Below are 12708 nucleotides of genomic sequence, written 5' to 3'. Positions count from 1 at the left end.
GAGTACGTGCATGGTGTTTAATTATTTGTTCCAGATCATTGAGGAAGGAAAAAGAGAGTGCCTCCGCTTCACCTGGGTCATCCCTTGCAGAGCCAAGCCACTCTCTGTGATGTACATTGAAATCCCATAGGTGGAGGATCTCAGTGTTGGGGTGTGTGGATAGCAACAACTCATGGCAAGAAGTGTGATAGTCATAGAGTTCCAAATAGTTGGTAGAGTTAGGAGAACAGTATAGGAAACAAAGAAAAATAGTCATAGTTGGTAGAGATATTTTGAGCCAGATGACATCATGAAGAGAAGATTCAAGATCCTTGAGTCGAGCTATAGGTGTACGTGTGTGTTGCAATAAGTGCATACCTGTACACCTCCCTTAGAATGAAGAGGTATAAAGGTTGTAGTTGGAGACTTGAAAAGCTTTGGCTGAAGCTGCTTTGGTCAGTTGAAGTTCAGGTAATAGTAAGAGGTCAGGGGAAGAGGTTAATAGATGGTGCTCCACAGAAGAAAAATTGGATCTCAGGCCGCAAATGTTGGAAAAATAAAGTGTGAAAACAGCTGATCCTCCAGCAACCGCAGTGATGTCAGTTGAGGCCCCAGTAGTTCGATGATGACCAGGTCGGCCTCACTTTAACATTATTGTCAACTGACATCATAGGAGAATAAAAGAATGGAATGAATAGAACAAATCAAGAGTGAGAAAGGTTATATATGTTGTGTTGTCAATAGTAAGAGAGACAATTGAGACCCTGCAACTGTGTATAAATGAGGCAGAAAGACAGATCAGCAACCTGGGACTTGGTCACAATTTTCATAATGCCATATAGCAGCAGGGTCTACCATTAGAGAGCACATTATGCTTCCAATATCTTCCCAGGCGGTAGTACCTCCCTGTTTGGACATTGATGTTGTACCACACAATGATGGTGAAGTACAGTACAATAATGATTATTACTGATTGGAATTATTGTTTTTCTTAAAAAAAATAATAAAAATATGTTAAGTGTCATTTTATTATGTTGGAGAATTTATTTTTTTCCATATGAACATAACTATCAATTTATAATGGTACGTGTATTTAATGGAAATGTCTGCTTCAATTTACAAATTTTTTAATTATGATTAGTTTCTTAGGGGAGAAACTCTTATGTAAATCAATGTCTACCTGTACTCTACTAATTCTTCAGCTGGGCCTTCTGAAGGGTGTTCTAATCAGTAACCAAGAACAATCAACTATTTGGTCAAGAGGCAAGAACTATACACACTTGGATGCTGCTTGTTTTCCAAAGGTTCCTTCCTGAGGGATAAACAAAACAGATAACTGAAGTGGTAGTCTGCAATTACTGGCCATAGCAAAACATATCCGACACAGGTTCAAACCCTAAGAATGAATCCAAGAGAAGGAGTTGTCCTCTATCAATCATACATTCAGTGTAAAACCTTACCTAAAGACATTACATTTTTGTGAATGATGAAAATCTCAACAAAATTATTATTAACTATAGCATGAAAATGCACTCACAGAATAAACCCCATTTTCTGAAAACTATCCATAAGGAAAATGCCTTGCGGAGCCTTGCTTATTTACATAGGCAATAGTAAATGTATTGTCAGCTAAAAATGCAATAAAAAGTACATACAAAGTATTTCCTCTTGTACTTGAGAAGAAAAGAAGAACCATAAGCTCCCTTGAGCTTCTGTGGATTTTTTTTTAATATTAGGGACCTTTTCCCCTTCATTTTAATTTTGCTTCAGGAAGAAACTCCCAAACTCAGGACAGACACATTAACAAATCACCAAGTACCAGTGCCCCTTGGACACTAGAAGATAGATGCTCTGCATTATTACACCTCTGAATACAGAACCCAGTTTAATTCAAGAAAGCATACACACACATGCACCCACCCTTACACTTAAGCAGAGCCACAGTCTCAGGGGATAAAAAGTTCTTGGCACTGCTGTCACCACCTATTGACTATTCCTCCTTCCCTCAACTCCTCCCTACCAGGATATAGTAACACCTTCCCACTAATAATACAGTGCAAAGATTGGTGATCAACCCACAATCTTTCTATACAGTAATACCCTGCCCTACGCAGTCAATTGAACCAGCAGAGGCCCGCATAAAACGGGAAACGCATAAATGGAACAACAGAACATATGGGATTAATTGAAATAGAGACTGGGCCGACCCCCAAACTCCACTTTTTCCCGACACAGTACATACGTTTTAGTAAAAATAACATCTTAACTTTATGATAGTATGCACACACATGTAATATAGAAGAGAAATATCAATAAGAGAATAATATACTTAACCAGGTATAAGAAAAATCAAGGTTTAACACTTATGTCAGGTTAGGTTAGAAAAAATCAAGGTTTAACACTTACGTAAGGTTAGGTTATGTTTAAAAAAATCAAGGTTTAACACTTACCTAAGGTTAGCTTATATTAGGAAAAATCAAGGTTTAACACTCATGTAAGGTTAGGTTATGTTAGGAAAAATCAAGGTCGGTTTAACACTTACGTTAGTAGAAGAGATGGGTCGGCGTACGGGAATGGTGGCGGGTTCCAAGGCAGAGGGCAGACTACTGGCCCTCAGGTGAGTCACCATCACTGTCATCCACATTTGTCAGGGCCTCCCTGACAAATCCCTCAAAGTCACCATCACTGTCTGTCACTATCACTGGCTTGGGCTGGCTGTGGTGGGTTGTGGGCGAAGAACTCGGTTATGCTTTGTTGACGGCTAGTGTTGATGTTGTCATGATACACCTTGATGTACGGCTCCATAGTCAGCAACAGCTGGGTAGTGAAGACTTCATACCGGTTATCGTCAGGGTCGTCGCAAAGGAGGAGCTTGAGTTTCTCTGCACACTCGATGGCACCCCTAACATTACCATGCGTTAACTTGTGTTCTTCTCTGGATGACGCACCACCTGCCTCTTCACTGACGTGATCGTCTTCTAACATCTCGTCGGCAGTCACCTCAGGATCCCTGATCACCTCCAGGATGTCTTCGTTGGTGGTCTCGGAGAAGCCTGCAGCTGTAACACTCTGCGCAGCTTCTCTGGCAAGGTCCACTGCTACTGCAACAGTCTGAACCTCACCAGTCACAGGTTAACTCTGCCTCCCACCTGGGATACCTTGCAACACACGTCTCCATGCATGAAGAACCGTTGCTACAGACAGCTGATCCCATGCCTCCACCAAGAAGTCCACAGCTTTCTTGACATTAAATTTCCTCCAAAAGTGTTTGATGAGAACTTCTTGCTCTGCCAACTGTTGTTCCTCGTCCTCGTCGCTCTTGCTATCGGTGTCACCCAGGTTACGCAACTCATCCTTGGTGTTGGTACAGTCGTTCAGGAGCTTAAACTTCTTTGCAGAGTATGCAGCTTTCACATTGCAGATTAATTCTTGGTCCATGGGCTGGATTAATGACGTAGTGTTGGGAGGAAGGAAGACCACTTTTACGTTAGGGTGACGATCCAACAGTAGGGGCGAGTGTCCTGGTGTTTTGTCAAGGAGCAACAAAATCTTGAATGGAACATTCTGTTGCTCACAGAATTTCTTCACGTCGGGAACGAAACAGTCATCAAACCAGGGGAGGGAAAGAGTAGAGAACATCTACGCCTTACGTGCGGTCAGCCAGTGGACATTTAGCTTGGTCATGTCCATGTTCTTGTAGGCGTGTGGCTTGCGAGCTGTGTGAATCACCGATAACTTGAGTTTACAGGAACCGGAGGTATTGGTGGTAAAGAGGACGGTGATGCGCTCGTTCTGCAACTTCCGGTCCCGACACTTGCTGGCAGACTTGACAACGAAGGTCTTGGAAGGTAGCTTTTTCCAAAACAGAACCGGATTCGTCCATGTTGAACACCTGGTCGTCGGTGTACTGTCCTTCCTCCATAATCTCACATAAGAATGGAGGAAAATCCCTAGCCGCAACACGGTCAGCACTCGCTTCTTCACCACCAATGTTAATGTTGGTGATCTTGTTCCTCTTCTTAAACCTGTGCAGCCACCCAGAGGAAGCATTGAAGGGTTTGGGCTCTGCAATTCCCATCTTACGTGACACTGCTGCGTACAGTTCACGTGCGTACTCCTGAACTGACCGCGTGTCGACCGCCATGTTCCGTCTTGCCTGACGAATCAAGTAGCTCACAAGTAAATTCAACGTCTTAATAAGCAACTTGTTCTGGCAATACTTGATCATTGAAGCACCTGCAAACTTTGTGATGTTCATGTGTTCTATTATCTTGGCTGCATCCTTCTTTATCGTCCGGATCGTAGATTCGTTCATGCCATGCTGGCACGCCAAATCAACTTGTCTTGTTCCTTTCTCCAACTCTTGAGTAATCTTGTACTTCACATCGTAGCTTAGGGCACGTTGTATCTTCTTTGGCTCAGGGCGGCTGGGTCCAGGTAATGCAAGGTTTTTCTGTAGTGGTGGTGGTCCGGTGGCAGCCATTCTTATAGAACAATAGATACCGATATACAAGGTGTGGCCAGGAGGGGTGTAACTGACGCGGCTAGGTCAAGCGGCTTCATCCCTCCTGCGGCAGAGCACGTCATATTACATTAAACCAATCACAGCTAACGGGGAGGGAGGTAAGGATGCATGGCCCAATCACAGTCCGATACGTCATATGACGTCACCGATAACGCAACAAAGACATACACTGCGCAACCTACTCGCGCCGTTTACCCAACATGGCGGGATGGCGGGAGATGGCGGGAGGTTTGCATCCAAAAATGGTGTGGCGCGAGAAGACCGCCAGCCGCTCTCTGCGTATACGAGTAGATGCACTGCGTAAAGTGGGAATTCCGGTTCTGGCGGGGTACCGCGTAAATGTAGAAACGCGTAAACGAGAACCGCGTAAAGCGGGGTATTACTGTATACTGTAAAACAAAGAAGTCTGTCTGGTGTTATATGTAGTGATGATGGATGATGTTAGATGTAGTGATGATGGGTGGTGTTATATGTAGTGATGATTAGACAATAAAATAATAACAGTTTAATGCAAAATAAATATATTTTGCTGTTCCATTGTAGTAAAAAACATGGTGGAATTTACATACACCGTTAATGAACTATTGATGGAAGAAGAAGTTTTGGGGACTGAACAGTGAGACAATGTGGAGCCTCCCAAAGGGTGGCGTCTACCGTGGCCTAGCGAATGAGCCACCCGGAGGGCGGCGTTTCTGCTAGTTTATATATAAAAGTGACGATTTTAACTAAAACATTTTGGAATCAAGCTGGACAGTGGAAATTACTGTACTATTGAGTCAGTGTTCAGTAACCTCACCAGCCAGATCCTAGACCCCACATCCATGACCAAGACTCCCCATCAATATTGAATGAGAAAGCAAGACTCCCAGCTATGCCAGGTGAGAAATGAGGAATCCAAACTATACTAAATGAGAAACACAAACTCTCCAACACCTTGTGTGAGCAAGGAAGACCTACCAAAATCATGTGTTGAGTGTGAAATCTGTGCACAGTGTTACCAGCCAGCGGGAGCGACCAGTGCTATATGTGAAACCTTGCTGTACCGTGGGATGGAGCTGGTTGGCGCCACTTGAGAATTCACAAGGCAGTTTACAAGACCAGCTCCCTACCAGGTCCATACCTAACTCGTATATTCTCTTCATATTACAGTAATTTCCTTTTTGTACATAAAGCTTTTGTTAATTAAGCAACCCACTCCACTATATCACCACATGCAACTTTTATTATTGCAGTTGATTGCATATTTTCAGCATCTTGGCTGTCATGTCTTTCAATATACCAATAATTATTACACACATGCATGCACATACCCACTCCTACCTGACTGCCTACACACACATACAAACACACACCAAAAAAGTCCTCTTTTTATATTGGTCATATTTACTTTCTTTCATAAGAACATCACTGGTGAATTACAAAACATTTACCTTGGGAACTTAAACACAAATACTTGTTGGTGTTCAAGAGAGGTGGGGCATAATGGATTAACCTTGTTCTAAAGCATGAATATTCTTATTTTTTATATGCTCTTGGTACTAACAATGTCAGATTTCCAAGGTGTGGTGTGTAGGCAATGGACTCATAATTACTGTACTGCACATTTAATATAATTCCAGAGTCATTAACAGAAGGTGAAGCAGGCATCTTTTTCATTAAGTCACTGAAAAAAAAAAAACAGGCTGTAGTACCTTAACATGAGCTGTTCCAGTCTGCCGAGAGCTTCAGAATATTTCTTACTGGCAGCTTCATGGTCCCCAGCCTTATAAAAGGCATTACCCTGTTCCTTTAAGGCTGGAATACTCTCAATTCGCTCATTCTCAGTCATTGCCCAAAACTCCTTTTCATATGAGCCTGCCCCTGCCACCTTTACTAACTCTGAAGAGACAGAAGTAAGAGTGATAAATACATGTAATATTAAATGATGTAAGAGTAAATGCAATGGAGCTCAACTATATATATATATGTACAGGGGGCCCCCAAATTCGCGGGGGTTAGGTTCTCAAAATAGCCGAAAATCGCCAAATCCGCGAATAGCTCGTTGAACAGGCTTTGTGTGAAATATAGCAGAGTCTAGGACTGCTTTTAGTATCCTGGTGGTCCAGTAGGTAGCATTCCCCGGTCACAGTCATGGGCTCGTGGGCCGTGGGTTCGAATCCTGGCGGGTTGAGGTGTTGATTGTATGTAGAAGTCCACTTGCTTTATTGGGCTAATGAAATATATATAAATATCCAACTGGTATGAAACACGAGGTCCCATACATATACTTAATTTTTAGTCCATATAACACGCGGACTTTGAACATATAATCAACGACCTCACCAGCCAGGAATCGAACCCTCGACCAGCTGGATTTGGTAAAATTCTACTGACACCACATACGAGGCACAGGCGGTTCCCAATGAGGTTCACAGCGCCATTAGCTCGATGAACAGGCTTTGTGTGAAATATAACAGAGTCTAGGACTGCTTTTAGTGTCCTTGTGGGTTGGTCGGTAGCGTTCCCTAGTCCCACCCAGTAGGTCGAGGGTTCGATTCCTGGCTGGTGAGGTCGTTGATTTTATATATATATATATACAGTATTACCCCGCCTAACGCGGTTTCACTTAACGCGTTTTATCATATACGCGGTGCCTCGCCAGAGCTGAACTTTCACTTAACACGGATTTTTTCCACATATACGCGGTGAGTGTCCGGCTCGAGACGCTATTTTTAGATTTGCCCCACCCGCCACCCTGCCTGACTGCCTGTTTTAGCTCATAAAATTCATACAAATTACCCGGCCAGAATATAATTTACATTGCTGGAATTCTTATAATTTGGTGATCATTTTGAATATAAACATCATATATTTTGCATTAGACATACAAATTTTAGATAAAAAATTTTCTCAGAGTAACTATGTTATCTTTTGTGCAAAATATATGACATTTATATTCAAAATATTCCTGGTCTTACAAGGAATCCAGCAATGTCAATTATATTATCCTAACTTTAGTTTGAGGTATTATTTATTAAAATTTAGTGGTTATCCCACACATCTCCTTGGGACGGTTGGTGGGGGGTGGGGGGGAGGGAGGGACCGACCGACCATCTGTTACCCCGTGAAGAATTATTATTTTTTTTATTAACTGAAGATATTTGTTTTAGCTCATAAAATTCATACAAATTACCCGGTCAGAATATAATTTACATTGCTGGAATTCTTATAATTTGGTGATCATTTTGAATATAAACATCATATATTTTGCATTAAACATACAAATTTTAGATAAAAATTTTTCTCTAGGTAACTATGTTATCTTTTGTGCAAAATATATGACATTTATATTCAAAATATTCCTGGTCTTACAAGGAATCCAGCAATGTCAATTGTATTATCCTAACTTTAGTTTGAGGTATTATTTATTAAAATTTAGTGGTTTTCCCCCAAAAATTTCTCTGAGGGAAGAGCCAGCAGTGTAGTGTGAGAAGAGGGGGAGGGAGTTGAGTCCATTATTTGAATGGACATTAACTTGGCGACTGTATTTCTCTATTTCTCTTAAGTATTAATTGTGTGCATGTACCATCATAAAATTAAGATGTTATTTTTACTACAACATAGGTATGTGCCTTCAAAAAGTGGAGTTTGGGGGTCGGGCCGGTTTCTATTGGAATTAATCCCATATGTTCTGTTGTTCACTTAACGCGGATTTCACTTAACATGGGACCCTCTGGGTTCTATTGACCGCGTTAAGTGGGGTACAACTGTATATATATATATATATATATATATATATATATATATATATATATATATATATATATATATATATATATATATATATATATATATATATATATATATATATATATATATATATATATATATATATATATATATATATATATATTGTGATCAATTGAACAGAGGGTCCAGCAAATGGTAGCAAGAACATGAGGATGGTAACAACTGGGAAATTCCCTCTGAAAACAAAAAATAAATAATTCCTCAAACAAAAGATAATATAATTGACATTGCTGGATTCATGAACAGAATAAGAACATATTTTTCTAAAAGATAACATAACCTCAGAATAAACTTTGCATCTAAAATTTGTATCAAATGATAAAAGAAATATAATAAAAAAAAAATATGACACTATCTATCAATCAAAGTACCGGTACCCCACCTTGCCTCCCCTCTTCAACCATGGTCATCCCAACCCTCCCCACCCCCCACCAATCCTCCATTCAAGAGTTTTAACATTTAGTATTAAATAATACCTCAGATTAAAGTTAGGATAATATAATTGACATTGCTGGATTCTTGTAAGACCAGGAATATTTTGAATATAAATGTCATATATTTTGGACAAAGATAACATAATTACCTCAACAATTTTATCTGAAACCAACATGTTTAAAATTCCAATTAATAAAAAAAAATAATTCTTCACAGGAGTAACAGATGGTCGATTGATTCGGTCCTCCTCCCCCACCCCCCACCCCCTGCCGTCCCAAGGAGTGTGTGGGATAACCACTAAATTTTAATAAATAATACCTCAAACTAAAAGTTAGGATAATATAAATTGACATGCTTGGATTCCTTGTAAAGACCAGGAATATTTTTGAATCCTCAAGTAATGTATATTTTTGGACAAAAGATAACATAATTACCTAGAGAACAATTTTATCTAAAAATTGTATGTTTAATAAAATCTATTGTTGTTTATATTCAAAATGATCACCAAATTATAAGAAATTCCTTAATGTAAATTATATTCTATTTCAAACCAGACTGGCCTTAATTTTATGAGCCTGAGCAGTCAGGCGGGGTGGCGGGTGGAAATTGGTCGCGAATCTAAAAATAGCTCTCAAAACTGGACACTCACCGCGTATATGACAGAAAAACGCGTTAAGTGAAAAGTTCAACAAATACCGTATATCGCAGCGTTAAGTGAAAAGCTAGCGTTAAGCTGAGGTAATACTGTATATATATATATATATATATATATATATATATATATATATATATATATATATATATATATATATATATATATATATATATATATATATATATATATATATATATATATATATATATATATATATATATATATATATATATATATATATATATATATATATATATATATATATATATATATATATATATATATATATATATATATATATATATATATATATATATATATATATATATATATATATATATATATACAGTGGGTATATTTATAACGAAACGGATTTTCGGTATATTCCTATAACGAAGCAGTTTTACGCAAATTGAAACACTTACATAGCGACAACTCTCTGCTTGACGGATGAATGCACGGACTATTTACTTACCAGCGCATGAATATTGTTGTACGCGACCCACAACCAAAGCGTCCAGGCGCCATCTTTGTCTCATTGTGTAGCCAGTGCACCACTGTTATTGTTGAAATTTTTGACTCTTTTGATGTGGAAATAAGAAGTTATTTGTATAAATATTTTGTTATACAAATTGGCCACAATTGTGACAATGAATCGTTCCAAAAGCAGTGAAAGCTCATAACTCTTGAAACTAAAGAAATCATAAAAAGCGTGGATGGAACAAGCATTGCAAAACTTAGTGATGAGTATGGGATGGCTAAATGGGCTATATGTACGATTTTAAGAATAAAAAGAGGAGTTGAAAAGCAATTAAAGTGGCTAAGGGAATCTCTAGACTTAGCAAAGCAAGGTGTAATGTGATTGAGGAGATGGAAAATTTACTCATGAGCGGATAAAGGAAGAAAGAAAATAGCGGGTATTAGCATTAGTGAAGCTATAATTGTGGCCAGACAATTGTTTGAGGACCTTAAGCCAATACTCCAGTACGAAGTGATAGTGATGTGCCAGGTAACATAGTGCCAAGGGGTGGTTTACTGGTTTCAGAAGGAGAAATAAAATACATAGTGTTGTGTGAGACATGGGTGATGCTGCTAGTGCCGATAAGGAAGCCAGCTAAGGAAAACCATGACATTTTTTGAATATTATTAAAGAGGAGGCTTTGTTTCAGCAGGTATTCAACTGTGATGAAACTGGACTATTTTGGAAAAATGCCTCGCCCGTACGCCATTACCAAGGCTTCTGTCCTGTACCAAGCCAATGAACAAACACCCTCCTTCTTTTGTGCTAATGCTTCTGGTGACTGCAAAATAAAGCCACTCCTTGTGTACCATAGAAAAACCCCAGGCTTTAAAAAACACTAGGAAGACCGCCTTGGTGTTATGTGGCGGTCAAACCCAAAACTGGGTGACAAAATTTATTCTCTGAGTGGGTGATTGAGTGTTTTGGACCCTTTGCACAGTGTTGAGGCCTCAGGAAGTCTTCCCACTAAAAGCTTTGTTGGTGATGGACAATGCCAGCCCACCTCCTAATTTGATGGTTGAATTGCCAGAGGGAGTTCAACTGTACTGTGCATAACGCACCCAACACAGCTCTCATCAGCCCATGGATCAACAGGTATTTCACTAACTTTAAGCTGTACACAAAAGGCACTGTTTTGAAAAATGTTTTCGTCCACTTCTTCCAGTGATGTTAAGCAGAAGAATTTTGGAAAGAGTCACTTCAACCTCTTAGTCTTTGTATTTTAATTACCTCAGCCTGGAAGAGGATTACTATGAGTGTCTTGTTACTGCTTAGAGGCCATTGTGGCCTGAATGTGTCCTTCAAAAGGGCTTTGAAGGCTTCGAGAATAGGCTGTTGTTCATGAAATTGGCTCTGGGCAGGCCATATGGGCCTGGAAGTGGATGATGATGATGTTGAGTTGGTGGAAGAGCACAGTAAGAATTGTCACTGAGGAGCTGCTTGAGCTTCACAAAGAGAAAACAGACATGGCCGGAGCTTAACTTCTGAGTCAGGGAGGATGAGGACAGGAGGAAAAGCAGCATCATTCCAGCAAAAGATCTCAGGATCGTTTCTTTTGCTGGAGCAAGCTGTCAAGCTTGCTGAGGATTATCTCAACCACGATGTTGGTTCTGTGCAAGAATATCCAGTGTGTTCAATGACAATGTTATGAACGCTACTTTGGAAGGTCCAGAAATCAGGTTGAAACAGCCAATCCTGGATACCTTCTTTACAAAGATAACAAAGAACATATACAGACAAAGTGCTATAATGAGACAGTCACCAAAAGAGGCTAGGAAGGATGGCTCACTCTCCTTCACCTCTTCTCCAATAATTCTCTCCTCCCCCCTCCTCCCACCTCCCCTCTGCCTCCTGTCCTGCATGCTGAGACAACTTTAAGGTAAGATAAATGCCGTATTTTTTACATTTTTCCACAGAATTTTTCAGTGTTAAGTGGTTGTGTTGGGGCCTGGGCGGATTAATCCTACTTGAGCGAATGCTACTCGCGAAGACAGGTTAACACCTATTAATATATATATATATATATATATATATATATATATATATATATATATATATATATATATATATATATATATATATATATATAAATATATATAATATATATATATATATATATATATATATATATATATATATATATATATATATATATATATATAATTATATATATATATATATATATATATATATATATATATATATATATATATATATATATATATATAGGTGTCAGTTCTAGCGATTGTCCGTAACCTGATTTAGGGTTAATATTGCATTATATTCAAAGTCATTGTTTATCACAATTTTATCCCTTTCCATGTAATCGTAATTTCAAAAAATATTACATTTCTTGATTGTAGTATATAGAGCACAGTATGAATAGAATATCATTGTAATATAACAGTATTTTAACACCGACTATTAAAAACGAATAACATCTCTTGAACATCAGAAGGTTAGGTAAAGTCTTTGTTTTTAGTAACATTTTATCCTGTTTTACATTGAAATACATCACGTTTCAAAAAACTACTATTTATTTCTGAGAATATATTCATTCAGGCGCAGTTTAGAAAAAATATATAATGTGATGTAACAGTTTTTAACTGAAAACGATTGAAAAACCGTACTCCTCTAGCCCTGTTCAAAGGACTGGGGCTGTTTGGTGCTGCAGGCGATGACAAGGAAAATGATTTGGATGGATTTTAATGTAAATATTCAGAAATATGGTATCGTAATATTTATTCAAGTCAATTAGGATAGAATATTATTGTAATACAACAGTTTTTAACTGAAAACCAATGA

General features: G+C 38.6%; 1 protein-coding gene across 1 annotated transcript in view; it reads right to left on the bottom strand.

The window, feature by feature from the left end:
* LOC121860635 (AH receptor-interacting protein-like) overlaps positions 1–12708 on the bottom strand; it is a 47660-nt gene that overhangs the window by 17433 nt on the left and 17519 nt on the right. The window contains exon 4 of the mRNA XM_042357902.1: positions 6196–6382. Within this exon, the coding sequence (XP_042213836.1) occupies positions 6196–6382 (187 nt within the window). The remainder of the gene's footprint in view (positions 1–6195; positions 6383–12708) is intronic.

Source organism: Homarus americanus, unplaced genomic scaffold (assembly GCF_018991925.1).
Source record: "Homarus americanus isolate GMGI-L3 unplaced genomic scaffold, GMGI_Hamer_2.0 scaffold11150, whole genome shotgun sequence".
In the NCBI taxonomy this organism is placed as follows: Eukaryota; Metazoa; Arthropoda; class Malacostraca; order Decapoda; family Nephropidae; genus Homarus; species Homarus americanus.
This window is presented reverse-complemented; position numbering and strand designations above follow the sequence as displayed.